The sequence below is a fragment of the Echeneis naucrates genome, chromosome 13 (genome assembly GCF_900963305.1).
Source record: "Echeneis naucrates chromosome 13, fEcheNa1.1, whole genome shotgun sequence".
Classification (NCBI taxonomy): Eukaryota; Metazoa; Chordata; class Actinopteri; order Carangiformes; family Echeneidae; genus Echeneis; species Echeneis naucrates.
In genome coordinates, this window is record NC_042523.1 from 12,094,392 (window position 1) to 12,121,593 (window position 27,202).

The following is a 27,202-nucleotide window of genomic DNA, read 5'->3' on the forward strand; positions in this document are numbered from 1 at the left end:
AGTTTTCAAATTCCTGTGCCTGCAGCTAGTAAACTGAACAAACGTGCTTTTGAAGAAAGGTGGTTGTATTGTCTGGCCTCTGTTACAGAACCCTTTTTGCTCAGCTTTGTCCCACTGTAAGAACCTGGGTAGTCGGTTGGATGTTGGAGGAATGCCTCACATATCAGGTGACCCATTGCCCCTCAGCCTTTGCTCCTCACCTACTTTACAGAGACGGACTGCTCCTGGCGGGCGCTGTATCCCGTGTCACAAAAGCACCTTTCTACACAACAGGGGGTACAGAGAATGGGCCACAGCACAGTGGTTCTCCTTGGGCCAGCTCCAGAATGCCATAGTTGGGTTTCAGACCTCCCCCTGTGCTTACAGCAAACACCCTCATTGGTGGACATGTTCTTTCACATAAGTCTGGCAGAGATATCAGAGAGACTTGGAGCTCCTGCCGATGCCTCCAAGACACTGCCAGAGAGGATAAATGACCAAACTACCTATGCATAACTGGGTGAGTCTCATTAGGTTCCGTAGATAGTCTCAGAAAGTTGCAAATCGGTGTGACAAATAATTATCTTAATGTGTAATTGCTTGCTTATATTGTTTGTTCATAGATTATTTGCATATAGATCACAAAGATTTTGTTATTTCATGTTGCGACCAAGACGTTGCAGCCTTTCATTCCAGTTAAACACTTGAGCTGCTAAGTTCATTTACAAGGAGAAAGTGACATGAGAACAGGTTTGAGTGTGCAGGCTGCAGAGCTACTGTGTCGCTTACATCAGCTTACCTCAGATGAGCAACAGGAAAGATGTAAGTGGAAACAGTAAAACAAACATTCACAAACAAGAAGTATGTAAGTATGTGTGGAAATGACTGAGCTACATGAGAGCAGAGCCTTTGCCACTCATCCATACGTTGATATGATCTGCAACAGTCAACTGCTAATCAGTATATGCAATTCTTTGTTACCTCTTCTCTTTAAACCGAAAGTCTAGGAAAATTAAATTGGTGCAGAACAACAGTGGAGAGGTGTCTTGTATAGACTCATCTGTTCTCAGATCCCAGTCAACCATGAGGATTATCCCCTGTCAGTCAACCCTCGTGGCTGTAGCTGTGCTTAGTCTCACTGTGGTGTCCTGCGCTGAAGCAAAGACTACACAGAAGCCAAAGTACCAGTACACAAACAAGCCCATCCCTCACATCACAGCACACAGCGCGGTGACCACCAGCACACCCAAGACGCTCAAGACCGTGGCAAGTGCAAAACCTGTGGAGCCCCATCCGCTGGCCACCCCAGAGAAGACCACCCACTCAGGTCACATCTTTTCCCAGCACTACCCTGAGAGCACTGAGCCTCCCGGTGTTGGCCATGAGAACTACACCTTGGATTACAATGAGTGTTACTTCAACTTCTGTGAGTGCTGTCCCCCTGAGAGAGGCCCCAGGGGGCCGAAGGGAGACAGAGGCCTGGCAGGTGCAGCACTGACTCCTACAATGCAATAAAGATGTTGTTGTTTTGATCTCAGAATTTTCAAACGTCTCCTCTGTTGGATTTATCCAGGACCCCCGGGTGAAAGCGGGCTGGCTGGAGCAACTGGTTTATCAGGACCACCAGGTGTGAGCGGGCCTGTAGGGTTAAAAGGAGACAAAGGTGAGTCTAAAGGTGTTCAACTTTTCAATTAGAATTCCTGTACACTGAATATTTCCATAATATCTTGCATGAATGTTTAATAGAACAAAACGCGTATGCATCAGGCTGTTATGAGATCATTTGTCTCTGACAACTAAATCCTGATATTTCTACAGGACAAAATCAAGAGAATGCTGTAAGGCAGGTTTTATTTTCCTGCCATTATTGTGTGTCTTTATGGTTTTTAATGTAGCTGAAGATTGCACTGTGCAGTACATGCAATATAATATGAAAAACTATTTAAATGAAGAATAATTTTACACTGTAGCCCATTAACAGATTGAAATCTACACTTTTGCAACTCAAACACTGGTGCTGGGTGTGGTTAAAATTTTGGAAAGGTTTGAATCTTTCAGCAACAGAGGAAAGAGGAACATCACTTTTCAGCCTGAAGTGAAATTAGTCTTAACCTGTCAAAACCAAGCATACAATACTTTGAGATGCTTGTAAATTTTCAAAAAGAAACGTAGATTAGACTCCCTGACCTCTGTGGATCTGTGCCCTATGAACACGTTGAATGTATTCTTGTCCTTCTCCTGTAGCAGTCCATGAATTTTCACATTGCTTCTGTTGGACATTGTTATGTTAAGGAGATAAAGGTGACAGAGGAAACAGCGGGACAGCCGGGCCCACAGGTGCTCCAGGGAAGCCAGGACAAAAAGGTGGAACTTGTTGAGGCGTTTATTGAATTCTTTTGTAATGTTGCTGGACTTCAGTTGTTCTGAAACAGTTTCCTATTTCTTGCAGGTGACATTGGCTCAAAAGGTGAGAAAGGTGAAATAGGGCTTCAAGGTGTCAAAGGTAACAGTGGAGAGAAAGGGGAACCTGGCAAGAATGGAACTGCCGGTGAGAAAGGAGAACCAGGAAAAGAGGGGCCAGTGGGACCTCCAGGAGTGGCTGTTCAACAAGGTCCTAAGGGAGACAAGGGGGATAAGGGGGAGTGTGGGACATTTGGAGAGAGAGGACAGAAAGGTGAGCGAGGTGATCCTGGGCCTCCTGGCATCCCAGGAGGAATGGGTATTCCAGGGATGAACGGTAAGCATGGCTCCCCAGGTCCTGTAGGTGTCCGAGGGGATCCAGGTCCTCCTGGACCACAAGGAGAACCAGGGGTTAGTGGGCCTCAGGGGCCTCAAGGCATACGGGGGATGCCTGGGCCAAGAGGAGACAGAGGTTACCCTGGAATGAGAGGTGAGCGGGGTATTCGTGGATTGAAGGGGGCGAAAGGATCAGGGGTTCCCCAGAAACGCTCTGCCTTCAGCGTAGGCATCTCTCCAAGAAAGTCCTTCCCTCCCTCTGGCTTCCCGATCCGCTTTGACAAAATCTTCTACAATGAAGAGAACCACTTCAACGTCACTTCCAACAGCTTCATGTGTGTGTATGCTGGGGTTTACGTCTTCTCCTTCCACATCACGGTACGCAATCAGCCGCTGAGAGCCACGCTGGTGGTGAATGGGTCACGGCGGGTTAGGACACGGGACTCCCTTTTCGGCCAAGACATCGACCAAGCGTCCACTCTGGTGGTGCTGCGGCTGGCTGTGGGTGATCAGGTCTGGATGGAGACGCTCAGAGACTGGAATGGGGCTTATGCCAGCAGTGAGGATGACAGCATCTTCTCTGGGTTTTTGCTTTACTCAGACAAGGCCTGATACTCCACATACTCACAATCTCTCCTGCAACTATGCTCTTCCAACTTGACCAAACATCGCCGGTGCTGCACCACTGAACTACCCGAAAAACTGAGCTGTAAAATAGTCTGAATATTTGGGGACTGGCAATATCCAGATCATGTGTCTTGCTTTATTACCTTACCTTCTTGTTGGATAAATAAAAACGAGAAAGTTCTCTCACATTCCTGTTTATGTCTGGTATATTTATTTTCAGAATTTAGATACACACAACTATGATCAGGTTTTTTGAACACACAACTTAACCTTTTTATAAAATTTCATGTATTTAATTAATTAAATATAACCAAACTATCTTAATTATCTATGCCAAAACTTTGTTTATATGTATACCAGCAGTAAGCTTAACAGCAATGCTTTTTTTCAATTTTCTTCAGATTTAAATAAAATTTTAACCATTGCACAGTGTTGTTGCATAGTATACTTTATATCATGAATGTATTGGAGAAATACTGAGAATATGACTTGGATCTAGCTGTATTATTATTCTTATTGTAACTCTAGCAGTAACAACCTTACTAAACTGCACTTGAAAGATATGCTACTCAGTGCTGTACGCTGTGATATGAAGAGTGCGTGTGGTGTGAAAATAAAACCCAGTATCGTATGTCATTAACTCTTTATTTGCTTAGCATTTAGCATTATTTGTTACAAACAACACAGTGAATTCCACAAAATTCCACAAAATGTACAATGGTACAATGGCCCTGTATGATTAGTATGAGATAGTAGGAGATGTAGAAGTCGCACCGTATTACACTGTTTCTGGAGTATTCCCAGAGGTGTCACCGGACTCTTCTGGCATGTCACCAGAGCCTCCAGACACATCATCTGATTCCTGAGATAAAGTGGCAGAATTATCTGTGGCCGGGGGAGCTGTTTGATTGATAGACAGAGCTGGAGGTGCTGGAGTTGGTGGAGTTGGTGGTGATGGCTTAAAAGAAGTAAGTGGTTGCTGGGTGCTCACTTCTGTCGGCTGAATAAAAGCAAAAGCTACTGTGGTTTGGTGAGGCGAGGGTGTTGTTGAATCAGCTTTAGTGGGGCTGAGGACCAGGGATGAGTCATGGGAAGTTAAAGGCCATAGGAGCCTGTGACGATGAACTGGAGGCTTCATCGTCCCCAGTCCTATTGGGTCACAGACAGAGTGGACTCAGAAGTTGTGCAGCTTCTGAATTTTTTTATGTATCTGTCAATTCAAGAAGAGGATTAGGATTTGAGATTTTAGCTAAGATCACATAGTGGGTTGTATTCCCTTTTAAATACCTGTCTCTTGTCCAAAGCTCTTGGGCTTGCTCCACCTGGTGATGTCCAACAGAGGCACCGTAGCCTTGCAGCTGTACTTTCCTGGGCTCTGTCTAACCAAATCATGATTCTCAGATGTTGCTGTTCCCAATCGTTTTCCATTCTTGTAAAAGTAGTAGATTATTGGAGGGGCAGGAGCCGGGGCGTTGTATTGAACATTGCAGATGAGAGTCATCCTGCTTTCCAAGCTGGGGTTGTCTACAATCTCCAAAACTGGTTCCGTCACAGTCTCTGACATAGAAGAACAGAAGAGAAAACATGACTGAACAATGTAACATTTTGAGAAATTTGTTTATTGGCTTTTTGTTTTGCCAAGAATTACACAAGAACTATATCACTTGCATGTTTATACAACACATACAGCTGAAGCCAGCTGCTGTTTAATTCAAGACCTTTTCATTCTCTCAGACAGAGGCATCTATTTTCCACACACCCCGCTCCAACTAACTACGTAACTTTTACACTTTTGTATGTAGATAAGAAAAACTGCAGAAGTGAATCAGATTTTGCTATTCTGGAACTGAGCAAGTGCAGCTGTCTTCACCTTATGGTCAAGTAAAGTTATGGTTGTAGGTTTAGCATGGTAGAGGATAAGTACATTTGTAAAAACATTTAGTGTTTTTTCTGTATGTGACCTGCAACCAAAAGAAAATTCAACTTATGCCACTCAATACTTACCTAAAACCTGCACTGGAATTTCAGCTGATATTACAGAGTACGTCCGCCTGTTTGCATCCCAGGAAGCCCGACAAGAATACATTCCATTGTCCTCGAGGGTCAGGTTGGTTAGGTGAAATTGCAGGTTTAAGCCTGTTTGTCTCTTAACTTTAACACCATCTCTGTACAGAATCACCTCATGAAGTGGGAAATTGTGCCTGAGGCGACATGTGACCGTGAGGGCGTCTCCAACAATACCAGGATGAGGTGGAACCTGCAGAATAGCCCACCCTCCTGAAGAAAGATTACAGAGGTGAAGCTCTGAGAAGAAAATGGTTGACACTTTTAATGATAAAGATATATTAGATATTACCGTCCACAGTGATCTCCACAGGCAGACTTTGGAGGGTGTGTGTTCTTCCCACCTCTGTGTTCCTCACTCCTTTGCAATAAAATTTCCCACCATCTCTAACATTGGCATTCCAAAGAACAAGGTCCTCTCCAGTCTGGGCTAACTGCTCAGACCCTCTGAACCACTGATAATGCCATGTGGACCCGTAGACATCAGGAATGCTGCATCTCAGCCGGGCACCTTCCCCAGAGAATATCCTTGGCTCCCTTGACACCATTTCCAATATGGCTCTGTAGGCGGTCACAAAGGGAGCTATGGAGAAAAAGCACAAATTGGGTTTGCTGGAGAAAAATTGCCTAAATAATAAATAAATTAATATTTCGTCGGATTGGTCAGGAGCCCAAGAAAAGCTGACACCGCTGGCTCACAAATATCTCACCACTCCAGGTAACATTGTGAAGAAGGCGCGGTCAGCTTCCTCTCTGATAAACAATTAACAATTAATTAAGTGAATCTGCCTCAGCAGCTGGCTAAAAGATGAATAAGAGGGCCACATTAATGTGGATATTAGTTTGTTTCCAAGAAAAGAAAAAAAAAGGAAAAAGTGGCGTCTAATAAGATGTGGTTGGGCACATCTTATCTGGGCACCACATCTGCTCTTTCGTTCAAATAAAGTATAATTTGCTTTCTTTCATGAGTTTTTTTGAAACACAATTAATAGTGAATAAATATTAATCATGATTCATCTAAATTAATCCACAGCAGCCATGCAAGTAATCTGATTAAACATTTTTTAGTGTTTGACAGTCCTAATATATATATAGGTAGGTACATACCTGCAGAAGACGCACATTGGGCCAGTGCTGAAAGAACTGAAATAGAAAATGATTGAGGATAAATGACAGATCTTAGCAGAAAAAAACTGTTTTAGGTAGAACAGAAGAAAGCTCACCGATGAAGAAAATGACTGTGTCCATTATGACTGCTTTGTTTGTAAAAGACCCATTGAAGCACATTTATTCCTAAAAAAGAGGGAAGTGAAAATATGGCTGTTTTCTTCTGGTGCTTAAACCACACAATATCCTCTTTTCCATAAATATAAATTGCGACCTTTCATTTCTTGGCTCCAAATGAAACTTCATCAGTTAAAATTCCTTGTGAATTTAAACATTTATGATAAAGTGTGGATGTATTCAAGTATCCTCCGAATGAGGTTATTTCTTTTTTAGTTTTTCATTATTTCGTGAGGTCGAGTATATCTCAATTTGGGAAATTTGGGAAACGTTAAAACAACTGACACACTTAGGGGAACTGAAAGTGTCAGTTTCTTCATGTCTGCTACTATTTATCTTGTGCCCATTCTGAGAAAAATAAGGACATTTTTTGGTAGTAAGACATTTGATTTGGTGTATTTGTTATCTCCACAACGAGAACAATTTCAGGAATTCCCCTCTTGTGTCCCAATATTTTTTATTATTTATTTATTTGCTTGCTTTTTGCTGCTCTAACATTTAACATTTTCACTTTAGAGAACAATACAAACTCACTGTATTTCAATTTTTATGCTTAATATATACATGGAAAATTACTTAATAGATTGAATACAGAATAGCTTTCATAATTAAATTCTGTTTCAACTCCCATTCAATCTCAGTTTGCAAAATAATGATAAAAACTGGAGCCGCAAGTGCTCATCCTTTTTCATTTTTTATTAATCATTATGACACCCGTGGATGGAAATATACTAATACTGCCCCAATAAGTTACTTTTAAATAAAAGGCAGTATAAAGTCATGTCCTTGCATATGATACAATAACAAACATGATGTTTCAAACCTTTTAAAATACCTCATACATGGCTTCTGCACAGTGCAATGACATTATTCAAGCGGTTGTTTGCATTAAAAGCTTTTTCTCATCCTGAAAATGGAAAGCAACAACACACTCTTTGTTGTAAATGCAAGCTTAAAAAAAGGATTCAGATCAAGCAACATAAGGAAATGTTTGCTCAGGTACAAAGGAAATTAAATTCCCTTTCCCATCATTCAAACCCCCAACACCATTTCCACCAATAATCCTTTATCCTTACAAATGAATGTAACAATTACATCCTTCATTTAATGCACTTCTAAATTAAGAGCTTTAAAATTAACAGAAGAAAGTGCTTAAAATAAATTAAAACTGATTTTGGTGTGATTTTTATCATGTTTTCATCATCGTTATCGTTTTGTATCATGTCTGCTTTGTTAAACCAACAGCTTTGACAAAGCTAAATAAAATGATTAGCCTACAAACTTTTCTCTTTTTTTAATGCGACATGCTCATTATTACTCCTTCTTGAGAAGCTAAATGAATAGATGGACATTTTACTAGTCAACCCTTACAATTCATGTAACATGTCCACAAACATTATTGTTTAAGATTACTACTGTAAATATTACAGGATTGATGTCTCCTTTTGCATCCAGAAGAATTGATACCTGCCATTCTATAGAAAAATAAAATCACTGTACATCCAGTTTATGACTGGAGTGAGAGGTCTGGCATGAAAACTACAATATCTACAAACACACACAGCAAGAGTACTTGACTGATTTATCGACATTAACAGAGCATGTCAGAGTAGCACAACCATCCACACTCGCTTGCATGCACATCCATCACTCCCATGATCTTTTTCTCCGGAAATTTCCAGAGGCCAGACATATTCGTGGTGAACAAAGCAAAAATCATAATCATGAGCTGGCGGGTTATTTTAGGAGGGGGAAGTTTTGAGTCATTTCATTTCATTTCCTAAAAACATATTTAACTGATATGTACTCTTACTTGGGCAGAAAGATTTGATTTTAGCCTCCACTCAATAATTTACACCTTGAGACATGAAAACATCATAGCAAAAACCTCATCAGGAAAGTTCTAAGCAATGAGAGACACACAATTTTAAAAAAGTCACATCCAAACATTTATCCTATTTGCACAAAGGTAACAATAACACGTTTGATTAAGTATTGAGGTACAAATGTGTGGAACAAGCCTGGAGTCAATCTGCTACTTTGCATTAAGGGGGGGGGGGGCTTCCTTGTGCCCTTAGAGGAAGCAAAAGTTAGAATGTGCTGGAAGAAGAAGTGTAGACTGGTAGCACCAACGGACTTTGAGTTAAGGATGTCAGTACTTTATGCTGAAAGTGCAGTGAAACTTTAATAAAAGCAGAACTTCAGGGTGTTGACACAGATCTGGGGCTAAATTCTTGATTGTACTGGGACTCTGCCCTGATGTTACTTCATATTTAAGGAATACTTCTTAGTAGATAGTTAGCTCAGCATGCTGTAAATAATCTACAGGTAACTCTGCTCACACGTAATAAAATTCACCTACTAGCACTTCAAAAGCTCACAAATCTGCATAAAAGCAAAGTAACTTGACATGTTTACTCTGTGGATGCTCTGCAAACTAAACAAACAAAATATCATGTGTAACCTGTTGAGCTTTACAAGTTCTGGTAGGTGGACTTTGTGACTTGTAACAGACATGAGTGGCATGTTTCATAAGGGGTTCATAAACCTCTTCAAGAAAGCTGATATGTGCACTACCCTATTCTGTCGAATTAATAACTTAAGCACTTTTCAGCTTATTTTCAGGGCCTCTTGGACATTGGATCGAATCAAGACGGCTGGAGCGAAAATGGAATCCACCTCAAGCGGCTTTAGACTCTTCATATCAACCAGCAAACACTTGTGGTTGCAGTGGTGGGGGCAGCAGCTCATTCTCAACATTTTCAGAGTCTATCGCTGATGGTGCTGCAGATGTCTCACCCGCTGTGGTCGCTGAAGCTTTTTCAGTCTCCGGCGGAAAGCTCTCCAGAACCGTCTGCACCTTCTGTTCCACTTCATCTGTCCAGTCGATGAGGTCACTCTCTAGCTGGCGAGCCTTCTCCATAACACGCTCCTGTCTTTCGCCGAGCCCTGTGAGCAGGTCCAGCCTTTTGTGGACTTGACTGAGAGCTGTGTTGCCCGGGGAGCAGGAGGAAGCTCCAGTGGCCTGTGGCCAGTGGGGGGACGCCTGGCCAGACATGTAGAGCTCAAACTCCTCAGAGCTCAGATTCAGAGACTGACCGTCCAGCTTTTCAATGAAGGCCACTGCACAACACTAGGTGGAAAGGAAGAGGCTCCATTAAAATTAATATGCCATCAGATTCACTCAGAGGGTGAACATGATGAATTAAGCAAAAATAGTAATAGTAAAAGCACTTGTTGAAGTGTAACGTTACCCATATAATAACAAAACATGAAATAAAAAATTATTTCACTGTGTTCAGGACCGCTTAAAGCTCTAAATGTTTGGGTGACTTTCAACTGAAAGTAATTTGCAAAAAGAGTTATGTAACTATTTCCACAATCTTGTGTTTTCCCACTTTGTTACCACAGTATACAGTGAAGAAAGAGGTGTTCAAAAGCCACAAGACACGTTTTGAAAAAATGTAACTGACCATGGCTGCATCATGGTCAATAGACCCCCTGACTCATAACGTAGATGCTTCTTCCATTAAATTTGGTATGAAAAGTTATTCAAGATGAGCTGGATTGACACGAGCATGAAAGCTGCTGTTTTTTCTTTTCATTTATTTTCAGACGATTAGGTACAACTAAATACAGCTGCCACATCTAATACACCAGTTAGATGTAACTTGTAGTGTTGTTGCACTGGTGACCCAGAAAAATGTCAACTTATTAGTTATTAACCAGATTGCTAAAAAATGGGCAAAAGTCACTCAAAGATTTGGATATACACTACAAACTCACACAATTAAAGGACGGAAACAAGGATGCATATACTAGTTTCCTCACCAAATTAGTGAAATAGTAACCATCCTCTCCAGTCATGAGTCTGCTGGGGTTGCAGAAACGGGTGATGTATTGGATGTTGGACTGCAGTCGAGGAGGGTTTGCTTTCAACACAATGTAGATGAGTGTAGGAAGGAAGTCATCTGCAGAGGCCGCCTCTTTCTTACTGACTTTGATTGCGTTGAAGATGTGCTTGCTGCAACGAGTGATGCACGCCAGCTTGTCCTTGGGCACACGCTTTGAATCCATTTCAATCACATCTGGTACAATGCAAAAATTTGAGGATATAACCACTCATCTGAAAATCATAGCTGTCTACTGTTAAGGTAATAAAGATATGTCCTAAACCTAAAGAGACTTACCTGTAATGGCTTTGACTACACTGTCCGAAACCTCAGGGATCTCCTCATCTACTGGAACACACAGCATCTCAATGGTGACCCAGTGCAAAGCTCTAAAACAGGACACAGTCATGATTTCAATTTGAATGAATCTCAGACGTTCATAATCACTTTGCCAGCAATTGTTCCATTAAGCTCGGAGCAATTACAGCGATATTACATTTCAGTTTTATTACAGCTTCTTTCACTAACCTGATTCTTTTCTGAATGGCCAGGTCTTTCTTCTCATCATCTGTAGTCTCTGGACAGAAGACTTCTTTATAGAGACGAGTCATCATGTACTTCTCTACTTCATCCATAATATTCTCTACATGATCTGATGAGCCTTACAAGAAAGAATGACAAAAAAAGTGTATATACATATGCATATATGTGTATGTGTTGTAGTTGGGGCGGGGGGGGCAATTAATCTGTAGTGTGCAAAATAAACTATTAGTTATATTAGTTAAGCAGTACCTTTAAACTGGGTCTGGAGGCGTTCTGAAAGGTTCTGGTAGAAATCTTGCACACACTCTGATAGCTCATCAGCACCCATGTCCTTATAAAAGTAATAGAAATAAAAGTTTCAGCTCACTTTTATTTTATTCCATTTGTAAAAATAAGATAATTCCACAGCAGCTACCAGTTCACTCTTTGAACATGTGAAGATATTCCCACCCCTTCATCTGTGCATGTGCTCTGTAACGGCTGGTGATAATGATGCTCCTTGCAGCTTGGTGCCTCTGTCCTCTCAGATCAACAATGCAGGAAAACATCTTGCATCATGAAAGGTTTTTTTTATTTTTTTATACTCACTCGCTTATAGACCATGCTTTCAGTGAAAGCCCGGCACTGTTTGAAGATCTCCCTTCCAGACTTCAGAGGCTTGAGAAAATCAATGAACTCTCGTGTTGCATGGTCACTGTCCACAGAAGAATGTCGACCAACAGAGGAGCTTGGGCTCGGGCTGGATTGTGTGTCAAACGGACCACCATCTGTGGGGTGAGGGTGGGGGATTTTAAGGTTTGCATCAAAGCTGCGGACATGCACATCTTTTATCGTTATAAGAGCTTAAGCATATTTTTTTCTTTTCACATGACTGTGTTTTAATTTCACACAATATATGGAGGGGAATGGTTGAACTGAAAACATAAACAGATCATTTAGATCAAGTTTGGGATGGCCGGTTTTGTTTCTTAACGTTTGAATGAAACAGGCCTCCGAAAATTAGATCCATAAAACTGAAAACCAACATATCTTATGAGAATAAGCAGACTTTTAATTCAAATTATGGCATAAGCTATAGCATAAGTCTCTAGAAAAAATTTGAACTTTAATAACAATAATTTGATATCTTATTTAATGAGCACCATTTCACACACCTGCATGTATGTGTGTGTGTGTGTGTGTGTGTGTGTACTATGTATATATAAATACCTTTTTTTGGTGGTGTTTTTGCAGAAGGGATAAAAAATTTGGTAACTGTGTTAACTTTGCTTGACTTCTCCTTAGTTTTTCTTTCTTCAAACTTGCTGAAGGGTGTGATGGAAGGCTGTGATTGGGTCCTCTGTTGTCTATTTGCATAAGCTTCCTCTTCCTCTCTCTGCAACCTGGGAGAGAAAAGAGCAGACAGTTGTAATAATTACCAAATAGACAGATGCAGACCAGAGCAAAGAACTAAAATCAGGAAGGTGAGATCTATTTGCTATTTCTGAATATTTGTATACAGGAGAGAGACCGGCAGACAGACCTCTCAGCAAGCGCCCAGTCCTCTTGAATCTGTTTTTGCTTTTCTCGCTGATTTTCCTCTCGCCAGCACTTTGAACACAGGCCCTGCCAAGCAGTGTTGCCATAAAATCCACATCCTTTCTTGCAAAGCAGCTCTGACTGGTCCAGGTGGATCCCTCGCCGCTGGCTCATCATTTTTCAAAGTTAAGGGCACTGTTTGCGTAAGCACAAGAGCGAAAACTTCAGATTCATAACCGTGAGTATGAACTACAAATCAAGGACCAAAACCTCTCTGCAAGTTTCAATGTCAATTAACAAATGAAGTCCTTAAATGCATCCAAAATGATTGACAACCTTCCACAGCGTTAATTGTCCAAATGTCTCCACGGGACGCTGATCAGACTAATCATTTTATTTAGGTAACACAGTAGTTTACAGCACCATTTTAATGCAGCCTACGAGTTTAATCGATGCCCTGCCACCTGTGCTGGGGATAACTTTATTAAGTGACAGGTTACATCTGATAATCACGGCATATCAACTGGTTTGCATTAGCTAGCCTCTAGTCAATGACAGGCTTTTTAGGACCTCGAGCATTGACGTCCAGTTTGAGCCATGATATCCTTTTCAAAATAGCTTTATCTTTTGGCGACGAGCGTGACTACCATTGCTGACAGGTCGTTGAATTGTTTGTCACACTTAAAACCGCCGTCTCAATTAGCTACCAACAGCTAGCCACCGGTGTTTAGCTAAGCTAATTACGAGCCTAAGCTAGGTAACGATCAGAACTACCATTGTTCCTAACTCGATTATGAAGATATGGTTTACAAAGTTTTTGCGTCAACATACAGTCTCATTCGCAGTGCCAAAGCTGTCGAGTAACGTTATCGTCGCTCCAGCGTACTATTGGTGGATGTTTACATTAGCCGAGTAGCTAGCTTTAGCCCCAGCCATTTTGTTATTTGTTTCTTCCTCTGCGGTGTGTTTTCTTGTTTGGCGTGATGTATTGTGGGTGAAAGGTTTTGAGTGCCGCCCAGTGGTAGCACATTGTACCTGCCTCATCTTGTCATGGTGATGCATGACAACAGGTTTGACGGGTTTCCGGTGGTTTAATCTTTGGATATTATATTGGTCACAATATTTAAATCTATATAAAAGGTACAGAGTTGAAGATACTGTGTGAGGTGAAGAGGCCAGGCAGGAACACAACAATTTGAATCCAGGGCAAATAAGTGAAATATTTATTTGAATATGTAGGCTAAGTTTCTTGAGTGAGGACTTCATTAAGTCATTCAAGTCTACAAATACCTAACATTACAACATACCTTTGTCAGATATGAGTTTTGCTCAGTTTTTGGTTTCTATTTCAGACAAATCTGGCAACATCGGGATCGCCTTCCTCCACTGTGGGCAAGGCAAGGTAAGAGGATTTTTTTTTTTCTTCCAAACAACACTTTAACATAGTGTGCTCAGCACTCTGAACAACTAGGAAACAATTAGTTTAGTTGATAAAATGACTATTCTGATTGTCAGTTAGCGAGCTCTTCCCAGAAAAAAGTCCACACGACCTCCAGTTCCGGCAGGTTCTTTCCTGTGTACTGCAGACGATGGGCGAATGACAAAATGCACACAACAACGCAAGCCTTTTCAATGTTATCAGCACATCTCATATTCTCTGAGAGTAACTTGTCTATTGGACAACCGACTCCAATCGGTAATTACAAAAAAAAAAACAAATCAAGCAAAAACCCAATACTAAAAAAATAAATTGAAACAGACTGCATTTGCCTGTCTTACGAGCAAACTATTATTTCAATTTCAAAACAGCCTTTTTGTCATCTCTTTAGTATTGTGTTGCTTAGAAACTAAACCATGCAAAAAAGTGAACATTTTTGAGTTGTGCCGTATTTACATCAATTTATTTTTGTTGATATTTTTTTTTATTATTATTATTTGTTTGTTTTTCGCCTTTTTTCCTCCTTCTGATAAGTAGATTTCCAGGCTGTACAGAACAGGAACAAGATTTCTGCTTACCCTTGAAGTTAGACAAATATGGCATTTCTTATCCATATATATATATCCAAACGAACAGAAATCTACTAAAGTTCGAAAATCTATGTGTGTTTGTCCAATATGTTTACTTTTTAAGAGGCGTACCAGCGAACAAAATTAATTAATAAAACACTAAAATTTCACAAAATGCCTTACAAGCCAAAGAATAAAATTAGATGGAAGATTTATAATAAAAATATATCAAATTAGAGCAAATGTCCAAACCTCAATTGAAGCTAGCCTATACGAGAGAAAATTGGATAGAAGAAACAAGTTAGAGGAATAGAATAACTACCTAAGCCTTTCTGAACTGAGGAGTTTTTGCTTTTTATGAGTCTCCAAAGTGTAATGATATCAAACTAAGTGTCAATTGTCAGTGAAGGAGCTGTTGACTCGAAGGGGTCACCCTGAGTCACCGAGGGAGTTTGTTGTGCCAAAGTGAATGACATACAGTACAGGCCAAAAGTTTGGACACACCGTCTCCCTCAAATTAATAGGAAAGTGTGTCCAAACTTTTGGCTTGCACTGTGTGTCATGTATTCTCTGGTGTGACTGTGCAGAGGTGGGATCTCAATTTTGAAATTGATTAAATAATTAACAATTTCTAGGTGCTGTGGGGACGGTTTGTTAACTCAAAGAACAGAGTGTTAATATAATCCAGGTGATGGTGATGAGATGATTGAGGATCTGAAAACTGCTATGGCACTGTAGCTCTCAGCAAACATTTCAGATGCGAGTTAATCCACAGTTAATGTGTGCAGCATTATTGATGTGTCTGGACGAATTGTCAGTGTTTAATCATATTAATCTGGAGACAAACAGGATTTAAATAGAATTTTCTGTTTGATATTTTTCAAGGACTCTCAAGTCTGAAAAACAGTGTTGTGACAAATATGATTAATGTAATTCTTCCTAAAGATGAAGTACTAATTTATGAGCAAATCTGCATAAAGTTGCATGGCATTTGTATAATGATTCGTAAATGATCAATTGCGTGTGCTCATTCTTATTTGATATATTGTGGTGATTCAATTTATCATATACAGGGAAAAGATATACTTTTGTTTTGTTTCTTAAAAAAAGGAGCCAGGTTTGAGCCTGAACTACCTCAGCCACATTCCGCTGATCCACAGCAGCAGTATTTCTCACTGCAGCTGCAGCAGATGCTGAGTCTCATTGCTCCCTTTACTGTCAAAGCGAAGGGAGTGTAAAGCAGGAACTGTAATCGGATCCAACATTACGAGGGTCGCCGACACATGTACTGTTCAGGAAGGAGCTGCACTTTCCACCGTTTTCACAGATAGCAGATCTGATCCGCCATGGCAGGTAAGACTTCACGGTCCGTCTGCACTATGACTCCAACTCCGGTTCACCGTGACCGCTTTGTTTTTCGGTGGCGGCAAAAACGCAGGCGCTCGGTTCGTGAACGCAGCATTCAGCCAGCACAGCTGGGTTTCCAGTAAATATCCCGTTTAATGGAGATGCGGAGCAGTTCAGGGTTTAGACGGGATTTCCTGGACTTTGGAAGCTTTAAGGTGAACCTCTGTCAGAGAAAAGTCCGGATTAGACTTTTCCGCTCTTTCTTGTGTTTGCCACGTATTGTAGTTTCACTTTATGGGTACTCATGTTTGCCTCTTGTCCTGCTGTTGTTCAGTTCATTTATCCATTAAAACAGAAAGTGGCCAGTGTTTTTTTGTTTTTTCTTTCATTTTCAAAGATCCACTTTTGCGCAAGATAAGACTTTGTCACGTGTTGAAATAAAACCATACTGGTGGTCTAGTAGTCGTGTAGCTGTAGCTGAGGCCTCTTATGGGAAGGAAGTACACAGACTATATGAAACCCTCCCACTGCCAAACGGTTCCCTCCTGAACTGTTCTGTATGTTCTCATGCATGAATACATGCAGGAGTCAAATAAGAGTTCATATGATCAGTTAACCCTTATGGATCATCAGTTCATGACTCTCAGCTGCTTCGTGTGCATTCATTTTTTTACATCACTATGTAATTCCTGGTTCATATTGTTTCCTGCAGCCGAGGAGCTTGAGAGAGTGAGGCCTGAGTTTGCACAGCGGGCATCCACTGCACTGATCAAACAGCTCGTGGATGACCTTTTAAGTGATAAAGTCCTGAATGATGGGGAGGGAGAGTCGATACTTGAAGAAAACCCAACCCGAGCAGACAAGGCCCGCTGTCTCATTGACACAGTGAGGAAGAAAGGAAATGAAGCCAGCAAGAAGATGATCGCTCATATTCACAAAAGAGATTCTTCACTTCACACTGAGCTGGGCCTTTGACCAGGTGATTGACATATGTCAGTCAGCGAGAACTGCACTTAGTTTATCCTCAACAATACTGCATTTTGACTTTCTCGTGATCATCAGTTTGTGTTGTGGTTTGTTTTTGACAGCGACAGGGCTGCAGACTAAGAAAGAGGGATTGACCACACTCATGGTTAGGATGAACAGCTTAGTCGCCTGTGCATCACCTTCTAGAGGATTTTGTACAATAACTGGGCTACTGTGACCTCGGGCCTTTACTGACCTTTTACAAAGTCTCCCTCACTGTGGAGAGGAACGATTCCCTGACACTTATCGTTCCTGCTAAAGGATTCTGGGAGAGGGAACAGAATAATACAAATGTCAGTCATACAAATCATGTCAAATATCTCACCTTGTAATAGATATACTCTCTGCTCTAACCTAAAAAAGCATATATAGTTCTATTCTGAAAACGACGTTGAACCTGTTTGTATCTCAGTGTAAGTGGAAATAAACAACTTTTTCCCCTCAACTCTACTACTTTTAATTTATTTTCAGACTTACCAGTGACTAAATAAATGTGAGTTGTGTCATCAGCCCTGCTATTTTGAATTCAGCAAGAGTTAAATTTTCATAATGGTTTGTAAATGATGAATTCGAGTCCATTTGTAATTTGACTGATATATTTTCAAACTATTTCCAACGTTTGTGTGTTGTTTCTTATTTACAGTGTTTACCATCATGACTGTTAAATAATTATTAGGTAATAACTATAGTGATCTTCAGTACCATGTCTCAGTGAATTGGGGGAATGTTAATGATTTTCTTATCCCTTTCATGCATAGAGGTCACTACAATGGACAGCTATTCAAAAGCCATTTTCTTGCATAAGCGTGAGTTTTGATGGCATAGATGGCCATTGGTCACTACAGTGGACACTATTGCATCCTCTTACACACTGACACCTTGTGGAAAGCCATTGTATACACTATAGTTTTCCCTCCAAAATAATATGGCCGTCAGTTAGCCAGAAATGCCAAGTTCCTCTGGAATATCGGTCCAATACTTCTACTCTAGGAGAACCTTGCAGGTAAAAAAAAATGTTGTAACGTCAAGTAACACGTAAAGAGTCATGTCATTGTTAAATCTTCCAAGTTTTGATTTTAGATTGTGAGAAAATTCCAATAAATCATCTCTCCACTAAATTGGACATCATGCACACTAGCTATATTTCAACTACAATTCATACTTTTACTGTGACTGTTGTTCTTGAAAATAATTCATCTGCAGTAACTTTTTTGGGTTTTGAAATTCCCCCTGCAAAGAGCAATGATGAGACAAGCATGCTGTGATAATCGACAGGCTTGCTAGGCATTCATTACAGAGCCATTCCATAAATCTAGTTGAAATGAAGAGGTTTATACGCTGATGCGTGCAAACACACTGAGGCACAGTGAATGTTTCCCTCATGTTGCACACCACGAAACCTCATGTGGGCATGATAGGATCTTGATATAGTGTTAGTCTACCCTCAGTTCAGAGGCTATAATGGACAGACTAACTTTATGCCAATAGTGTGTGTGTACTTTTTTTTCATATATTGATGTTATGTTAAGGTTTACAAAGGAGTATTTGTAGCAAAGCTAACAATAAAATATTCATTGTGGCATTCGAATCTAGACAGAAGAATGAAATAGAGTATTCCTCAATTGCAAATATTGTATTACTATTTGTATGCATTTTATAGTTTTCAGACAATTTTAGCGACAAATGCACACGGCATTATTATGTTATTACTGTATTATTATTAATACAGTATCGTTTCAGTTGAAAGCAAAGTGCATGTTGTCCACTCAAGTGGACATGTGAAAATGGCTTTGAAAAATTTGGATGAAAAAATGTCAAGTTGAACTCTTGTGTTTCCATGCCCTAAGGGAATCCTGAATGAGGTTGTGATAATTTACACTGATCTTCAGTACCATGTGTAACCTTGTAAACGATTTCTTATTATTACTCTGTTACCTATATTGTTCATTGAACAGGCTACAATAGGCCACAATATGAGCCATAGCTGGGTATATGCATATATTAAAAGTAATAATTCAACAAGAACAAGCATGCCTATGCCAATGGCCGGACCTACAGGCTGGTCCGGTTGGAGGCAGAGTCTGAGCCACCTGGAATGTGGTTGAAGATCAGCCATAACACATGTGGAGCATTTTACACTGTTCCACTGCAGCAGTATTTGTCACTTGAAACCACTTTGAGAGGCTGCAGGTGAAATTCAGGTCCTGTGAGTTTGTTGTTCTGATGAGAGTTTAAAGCAGATTGCAGGCGTGAACCAGGAACTATTCCAGAGAGCGCGTCCGACAGCAGCTGAGAAAAGGAAGGAGCTGCACTTTCCACCGTTTTCACAGATAGCAGATCTGATCCGCCATGGCAGGTAAGACTTCACGGTCCGTCTGCACTTTGACTCCAACTCCGGTTCACCGTGACCGCTTTGTTTTTCGGTGGCGGCAAAAACGCAGGCGCTCGGTTCGTGAACGCAGCATTCAGCCAGCACAGCTGGGTTTCCAGTAAATATCCCGTTTAATGGAGATGCGGAGGAGTTCAGGGTTTAGACGGGATTTCCTGGACTTTGGAAGCTTTACGGTGAACCTCTGTCAGAGAAAAGTCCGGATTAGACTTTTCCGCTCTTTCTTGTGTTTGCCACGTATTGTAGTTTCACTTTATGGGTGCTCATGTTTGCCTCTTGTCCTGCTGTTGTTCAGTTCATTTATCCATTAAAACAGAAAGTGGCCAGTGTTTTTTTGTTTGTTTGTTTGTTTTTTCTTTCATTTTCAAAGATCCACTTTTGCGCAAGATAAGACTTTGTCACGTGTTGAAATAAAACCATACTGGTGGTCTAGTAGTCGTGTAGCTGTAGCTGAGGCCTCTTATGGGAAGGAAGTACACAGACTATATGAAACCCTCCCACTGCCAAACGGTTCCCTCCTGAACTGTTCTGTATGTTCTCATGCATGAATACATGCAGGAGTCAAATAAGAGTTCATATGATCAGTTAACCCTTATGGATCATCAGTTCATGACTCACAGCTGCTTCGTGTGCATTCATTTCTTTACATCACTATGTAATTCCTGGTTCATATTGTTTCCTGCAGCCGAGGAGCTTGAGAGAGTGAGGCCTGAGTTTGCACAGCGGGCATCCACTGCACTGATCAAACAGCTCGTGGATGACCTTTTAAGTGATAAAGTCCTGAATGATGGGGAGGGAGAGTCGATACTTGAAGAAAACCCAACCCGAGCAGACAAGGCCCGCTGTCTCATTGACACAGTGAGGAAGAAAGGAAATGAAGCCAGCAAGAAGATGATCGCTCATATTCACAAAAGAGATTCTTCACTTCACACCGAGCTGGGCCTGGGCTGTGATCAACCTGCTCCACAACGTGAGTTCAGCCAGAGACAACTGCACTGTTTTGACTTTGTCATGCAAATCGACTGTGATTAATCAACTCACCAAATTTCTTTTTACCAGCCGCAGAGCTGAAGCCTAAGACGGAGTGGTCAGCCACGCTCATCCCGACCACCAAGGAATTCTGGGAGAAGAAACAGAATGATACAAATGTCAGTCAGTCATACAAACATCTAATCTTGTATTTGCTTTTACTCTCTTGTTTCAGCTATTGTGATTTTTTTCATCCTAAAAATGTAGAAAGCTTTTGTTTTCTATCTCATTTTAGCTGAGCTTGACAGAAAGGGGCAACTTGAAATAATAAATAACAGCTGGAGTTTAATAATTATTGATAAGTGGAAATAATTCTTTGAACTTACACTTTACTTGCTTATAATGTAGTTTTAGATCTAAAGATGTGTTAATATAATATAAAATGTCTGTCTTTGTTTTTTTTTTTGTTTGTTTGTTGTTTTTTTTTTTCAGATTTACCCTGTGACCAAAAATGCTATTAAAAAACGTGTGGCTTTGCTAATCACTAATATGGAATTTACTAATCCGAGATTGAACAGGAAGGGAGCTGATAAAGATGAGGAGAACATGGAGATACTGCTTAAAACTCTGGGATACCAAGTTTTGAAGCACAGAAACCTCACTGGAAAGGTACGTGTGAAAAAAAAAAAAAAAAAAAATTTCCTTTGAATTAGAAACAACAGTAACTGACGTCTGACTTTTCGTCCTCCCACAGGCGATTGAAGATGCTCTAATAGAATTCTCTCGGCATGAAAGCATTCAGGCGACAGACAGCGTGCTGGTAGTTATCATGTCTCATGGTAAACTTGGAGCTGTCCTTGGCGTCAACTCAGCTCATGCTCATGACAACGGCCAAAGTGATGACCCTGATGAGTTCGCCATTGACAAAATTTACAAACACTTAGGCACTGAGAGATGTCCAGCGCTGAAGGACAAACCCAAAATCATCGTCATCCAGGCCTGCAGAGGAGGTGATTCCGATCTATTCTTCCAGATTTTTCCTAACTTTGGTGTAAATTTATGTCAGAGTTTGAAAACTAATGGCCTGTTTCGTGGTTTACGAGAGACGGAGCTTTTTGCGGTTGTATTAAAAAATATTTCTTGTGTTTCAGAGGAGGCTGGAGCTGTGTTGGTTTGCGATAGTGCAAAACCATGTGATGTCCCACAGCCAAGCCCTCCTGTATCGGCAGCTGAAGAAGACTTGGAGGATGATGCTTTGCGAACTGCTCACAAAGAGAAAGACTTCATTGCTCTTCTTTCCTGCACCCCTGGTTAGTGGAATGGAAATATTACCAGATTGCATTTTAAAGCTTATGACAGTGAGGATGAACAATAATCTCCCTACATGAGTCTTTACCTCATGCAGTAAAAATGTCATGCGTTTTCTGTTTTTCCTGCAGATACTGTCTCCTACAGACACCCGCAGAAAGGCTCTCTTCTTATCCAGTACATTGTAGATATATTTAACAACTCCGCCCATGAGGATGACATTGAGGAACTCTTCAGAAAAGTAAGTATGAATTGTGTAAACTTTTCTGAGTGTAAAATACGTGTGCATAATGAAAGAAAGAATGGAAAATAATGTCATTGATGGGGGAACACCACAACAGATCAGGCAATAACGAGGAAAGATGAGGTTCTTCTTTTATTACTGCTTTACTATTTATTTGTTTGTTTCTGTCACACAGATCATGTATCGTTTTGAAAATGCCTCCATTGGAAAACTTAAACAGATGCCGACCAAAGACAGGTGCACTCTTACAAGACGATTCTACTTCTTTCCAGGTCTTTAAGACAGGACTCAATTCTGTTCAGCACAAATTTAAAGCAGAAATTTGGTAAAATTATGAAATGACGTTTATACATAAATGTTTTGAAACTAATCAAACCAAAATGATGTAGAATGGAAATACAAGGCTGAGGTAAATGATAGTTGCAGGGGGAAAGGTACATTTTTGTATGTTCAACTTTTTGCATAATCATCATGAAATATGCTTATTTTCAGCCGTAATTTACTTTAATTTACCAAATTTGTGTGAGGTCCAACATCTGATTGCTTATGTTAGTTACCTTATCCATATGTTTGAGTTGTTCACCTTACCTACCTATATTGCATTTGTTTGTTTGCTGGGCAATGCAGATCAAGGGTCTGCAATAGCTGTGATATTTTGGATTTGATTTTAATTACCATCTTTTGCATTTGTGTATCATATATTTTATAGTCTACACATTCCATATACCACAACTAACAAGCCTTAGGCATCCTGATATTGGCATATACTGTTTATGACTGTACACTTTGCAATAACGCTAATTCACTCGAGACTCCTCTCTCCTGCCTCAATTCTTTTACTTTATTAATCTGTTGAGTCAAATCAGTCGAACTGACCAAGAGTGTTTAAACCTTCATTAATATAATTTTTCTCACTTGACAAAATTCTTTTCAAAATAAAATTTTCAAAGTTGCACAAAACATCGACTAAACAGCTAGAAAAGATAACAGTAATTGTACTGATCACATCTTGTCAACAAGAACCAAGTCATGAAAAGGAAGTTATAAAAACTGAGTCAGAAAGTTCAACTAGAGTTTTGGTGGAAAGGAGATGAACCACAAACACAACCTGATTGTGACATATTGCCACCTCATCTTACATGACATGAACCAATTTAACCTTCATCTCTTTATCAAATAACAGGTTAATAATTTCTGTAGGTGTGGATTTATCTGGAATTACGCGGTATTCCAAAGTATGTACGCGCACTCTGTGTGTGTGTGTGTGTGTGTGTGTGTGTGTGCCACCAAAAGCTGTCAAACAGGAAACAGAAAAACTCAACAGCAACTCGCTAATGATGACTAATAGTATGTGCAGCGACAACATAGAGCAGCAATGATTCAACACCTGCAGGATTTGACAAACTAGGATTCTGAGTATTATGTTTGAATTATATTCAAGACCTAAATGTAGCCAAAAATCTGCAGGTGCATTTCAATTATAACATAAACATACACTGAGAAACTGAGAAACTTAAAGTACAGAGACAAAAGGTGTAACAGAGAGCTAAAAATGTTCAAAACAATAAGGAAAAGAAACATGGGAGAGTTTTTAAACTTAAAACAACTCAACCAAAATCCACACCTTAAGCCCAAAGTCCCAATAGCCACTTTCAGATGGTGAAACTGCAAGTAAAATTTTTCAGAAGTAAACGCTGTAACAGCGTACTGTTAAATTAGAGGTTGTGCAGTTACGATTTCATTCAGGTACTACTGCTGAGTAAGAAAACACACAGAGTGCCCTAAGTCGTAAATGGTGAGATGGAATAATGCAAGAGTTCATCATTGTCTAAACTAAAACTAAAAGAAGTTAGGCTTGCTTTAACTGCGAGGACATGGAAACTTCAGAGTTCACAGAGTTGTGTATACGAAGGTGCCAGAGGTAAAGGTGGCCTGTAGAACTGAGAAGTAAATCCTTATTTTGCAAGCAAAGTCTCCAGAGCAACAAAGCAAAACAAACCTCTGATTTTTTGAGTTTGACAAAAACTATTTTGAACTTAACAATATGACCTCCACAAAGCAGGACTGATGTTGTAAACTGCTCGTTTTAGAACAGAGTTCCTAATAAACTCACTGTATGTTTGTATAGTATTGTGTAATAGAGGGTTAGGGTTACCCAGAAATGTGTGTAGTGTGTGACTCATCAACCAAACTCACCTAATACCACATTGAAAAAAAAAAAGAAGACATTTTATTCGATGGAAAACAGGAACAAACAGGAACATCCTCTTTCCGTGAACACATGTATACAAATAGAAGGACAAACTGAGGGTCATTTTCAAGACAAACTTTACTTGAAAAAGAAAGAAACAAACAAACAAAAAAAAAAAAAAAACGGAACAAACAAAACTGCATCATCACAATACAACACAAAGGCAGTTGAGTAGGCAACGTGGTAACATGGTTGCAGTCTGTGCATGTCTGATGAGTCGCCAGAAAACTGATATGAAAGTCTTTCACAGGGCTACTTTGAGTTCATGCTGACGCTGTTTTTCACTCATGAAGTTCATTCATAAAAATAAACAGAAAGGTAGCTTGACAAGAAATTGTTTAAAGCTTGGTTTAAAGTTTGTCACTTACAGACTAGAGTTATAAATCCAACCAGACAAGACTCCATTTTGACAGCTTATTTGAACATACTGGCAGTGTTAGAGAGCTTCATATAACTTTAAACTTTATACAAAACAAAGACACAGTCGGCTTTTAACAAGCACTTGTATTCTCTTCCAGTCATTCTGCAGGTTCAGACACATAATCAACACGGCTGTATCGTCACGTCACATATTTTTGCATGCATGCGCGCACTCACACTCAACACCGGAGACAGCTGCTGAGGCCAGATGAAATGAAGTATGTTTAGCGTGTCGTCTGTGACCGATAAGAACAGAGTGATCCTACAAACAGCATATCCCACATCAGTACAGCTGTTGTCGTTCCCTTTTGCCACTGAATACCAAACAGCACTTTACAGTGAGCTAAATCATGCAGGGGTTTCGAAGGAAGGTAGAAGAGATCAGAGACATGAAGCAAGAAGGCTACAAAAGATAAAGCAAACATCCAAATAAACTGATTTCTAATAACTTTGTCTGGAAAACACTGCAGATTAGAGAACCCGAACCCTAACCTTACCCTAGCTGTCACTTTGCCTGTACAACACAAAAAAATGACATTACAACTGAATAAGCGTCATATTTGGAAGATGGAATGTATTAGTATAGAATTACATAGAATTTTATGAACTTTATCATTCAAGAATTTACTTTTGGAAACATCATATCATTGACAACACTCAACACTTTGCAGCACCACACATTTACAAAATAGCAACTCATGCAAAAACACCTCTGGCCCCGTACACTGTTTTTGAAATATATTGTACAGTAAGTAACGCACCTTGTGCTAAACATTTAATAGATTGCATTCATGAAAATAATATATGAATGTGTGTGTGTTTGTGTGTTTTAGTGTCACAGTGGCTGAGGTTTAGGCCAGAGTTCCCCCAACGATGGAAGCAATGACAATTCCTAGAACCACACAGCATATAAGGATCATAATTTTCTTCTTCACGGTGTTAACAACAGCATATAAACAGTTGTCCGAGGCAGCAAATGGAGAGGAGAGGAGGACATGTTAGAACTATAATGTACACTTGTGTAATGTACACACATCACAATTTTTACTATAATTCGACGCAGTAGAACACATATTTCCACACCCTCAATCTTTAAAGGAGCTGTTTGCTAATTTTTACTTCCCTCTTTACCTACCAGTCATGTCTCTTATATGGGATTAACAATATAAGAGGTCCTCAGAGAAGGGTGACTTCTTTAGGACAGACTTGAATAAGAATAAGAAACAGAAACAGAATAAGGAAAATGAAGGGATTGGCTGACCAGGTAGCACAGACCATGCTAACTTCAGTAGAAGAGAAGTGATGAAATAGAAGACAACATAGTTGATGAATAGTGCTCTTGGGAAGTGAAGGAATGCAGTTTGAAGGAAAACCCACATTTTCTTTCCTTCCTTCCTGTAAACAGCTGTAAATTCTGATTTTGGCTGCGTAGCAATGAAGTATCTTACAAACAGCTCCTTTAAAACCACGAATCATATTGGTCATACTTGCAAAAATTAAACAACATGCAGTATATTTACACATGTGACAAACACAAATCATCCAGATGCTTAAGTTGCGCAGTGGCAAAGGTAGGCTGACTAACATGCCTGTTTAGTTTAGAAAAAATACATCCACTAAAAAATACATCTAAAAGATCAATACAATATCGGGTGCACAAAGACAGACAGTGTGGGATTACCTTTGGACCAGCAATGTAAACCACTTCCAGGTTAATGACAAATCACTGACTGCACATTACAGTTGGCCTGTTAGTATTATGTTTCTTTGCCAGTCATACGTGCAGGACCTTAACGGAGAGGCAGCCTGTCCTGCCCTGTATGCTCTGCGGAGATATGTTATGGTCCTAACTGAGTCCAATTGTGAGGGAAATAATGAGGATGGTCAGAAATACTGCAATACAACCTCCTATCAGGATCACCTTCTGGACAGGGGGACATGGGAGGAGAAAAAAGAAGGCTAAAGTGAGATAACGATTCTGTGGATATAGTAAAAAAATTGAGTGAAATGCAAACTAATTAAAAAATGGTTTACAATTGGACTGTACAGTTCCACCTCTTTGATAAGAGGTGGAGACACAGTCTTCTGTGTGGACCTTGTACCGAATTGAAGTCATGTCAAGAATGAAATTTGTCTACCTTCAGCATGCTGTTAGAGATATTATCCAAGAGGTGGCAGAGTTGTTCCACTGTGTGGCAGGTTGTTAAATGAAGGAGGGGCGTGATCAATTTTGAAAGCAAGCTAAGAAGCTGGGGCCAGCAGGTTCACTGAACGGAAACAGGGGGAAGGAGCTTGTACAAACGTAAAAAAGTCTCACTAATTATATTCAGTCTAAACTGAACACAAACCAAAGTGCAAAAATGCAAAACACTTGAATCGATTACTTTTAGCTACCTATTTTGGTTTCTGTGCTTGTTTACTTATTGCACAACCTGTTAGCTGGTAGTGTGGTAGTTATTACAACAAAGGTGTATTCAAGATTTTTAAGCCTCCTAAACGCTTGCGTGTTGAAAGGTTTTTGGCTTGTCTACGCTACAGGTAAGTGTACAAGAGTCACTTGTTGGGCAAACACTGTCCTGCGCTTTTAAATTTAAGCG

General features: G+C 40.1%; 6 protein-coding genes across 9 annotated transcripts in view; 3 read left to right on the forward strand and 3 right to left on the reverse strand.

Moving 5' to 3' along the window:
- The first annotated feature begins 370 nt into the window (after positions 1-370).
- On the forward strand, positions 371-3,451 carry otol1b (otolin 1b). The gene is made up of 4 exons (XM_029517281.1): positions 371-1,465; positions 1,553-1,642; positions 2,272-2,343; positions 2,429-3,451. Exons 1-4 carry the CDS (start codon positions 1,063-1,065, stop codon positions 3,325-3,327), a joined length of 1,464 nt encoding a protein of 487 aa, XP_029373141.1. The 5' UTR covers positions 371-1,062; the 3' UTR covers positions 3,328-3,451.
- Positions 3,452-3,957: 506 nt separating this feature from the next.
- LOC115052864 (uncharacterized) lies at positions 3,958-6,652 on the reverse strand. The gene is made up of 6 exons (XM_029517282.1): positions 6,630-6,652; positions 6,514-6,549; positions 5,699-5,989; positions 5,347-5,619; positions 4,630-4,899; positions 3,958-4,491 (listed from the first exon to the last, which is right to left on the reverse strand). The coding sequence occupies exons 3-6, from the start codon at positions 5,952-5,954 to the stop codon at positions 4,121-4,123; spliced, it is 1,170 nt and encodes a 389-aa protein (XP_029373142.1). The 5' UTR covers positions 5,955-5,989; positions 6,514-6,549; positions 6,630-6,652; the 3' UTR covers positions 3,958-4,120.
- A 574-nt stretch (positions 6,653-7,226) lies between these two features.
- Positions 7,227-20,493, reverse strand: LOC115053349 (rab5 GDP/GTP exchange factor-like). 2 transcript variants are annotated; one of them, XM_029517981.1, is made up of 9 exons: positions 20,455-20,493; positions 12,649-12,839; positions 12,336-12,508; positions 11,715-11,893; positions 11,376-11,457; positions 11,112-11,244; positions 10,881-10,972; positions 10,522-10,778; positions 7,227-9,823 (listed from the first exon to the last, which is right to left on the reverse strand). In XM_029517981.1, exons 2-9 carry the CDS (start codon positions 12,819-12,821, stop codon positions 9,395-9,397), a joined length of 1,518 nt encoding a protein of 505 aa, XP_029373841.1. In that variant the 5' UTR covers positions 12,822-12,839; positions 20,455-20,493; the 3' UTR covers positions 7,227-9,394. The 2 variants fall into 2 exon arrangements, with proteins under 2 accessions (XP_029373841.1, XP_029373840.1); XM_029517980.1 differs by lacking the exon at positions 20,455-20,493 and adding an exon at positions 13,476-13,610.
- LOC115053352 (caspase-1-A-like) lies at positions 15,819-17,469 on the forward strand. The gene is made up of 2 exons (XM_029517985.1): positions 15,819-16,004; positions 16,711-17,469. Exons 1-2 carry the CDS (start codon positions 15,998-16,000, stop codon positions 16,971-16,973), a joined length of 270 nt encoding a protein of 89 aa, XP_029373845.1. The 5' UTR covers positions 15,819-15,997; the 3' UTR covers positions 16,974-17,469.
- Positions 19,126-24,317, forward strand: LOC115053350 (caspase-1-like). The gene is made up of 8 exons (XM_029517982.1): positions 19,126-19,380; positions 20,099-20,383; positions 20,473-20,561; positions 20,875-21,051; positions 21,137-21,392; positions 21,534-21,692; positions 21,822-21,931; positions 22,110-24,317. The coding sequence occupies exons 1-8, from the start codon at positions 19,374-19,376 to the stop codon at positions 22,212-22,214; spliced, it is 1,188 nt and encodes a 395-aa protein (XP_029373842.1). The 5' UTR covers positions 19,126-19,373; the 3' UTR covers positions 22,215-24,317.
- stx1a (syntaxin 1A (brain)) overlaps positions 24,251-27,202 on the reverse strand; it is a 40,016-nt gene continuing 37,064 nt past the window's right edge. Inside the window, exon 10 of one of the 3 annotated variants that reach the window (XM_029517983.1) lies at positions 24,251-25,534. In XM_029517983.1, the coding sequence (XP_029373843.1) occupies positions 25,457-25,534 (78 nt within the window). In that variant the 3' untranslated portion in view covers positions 24,251-25,456. Of the gene's footprint in view, positions 26,530-27,202 lie in introns of all 3 variants that reach the window. The other 2 variants (XM_029517984.1, XR_003841441.1) reach the window with 2 other exon arrangements.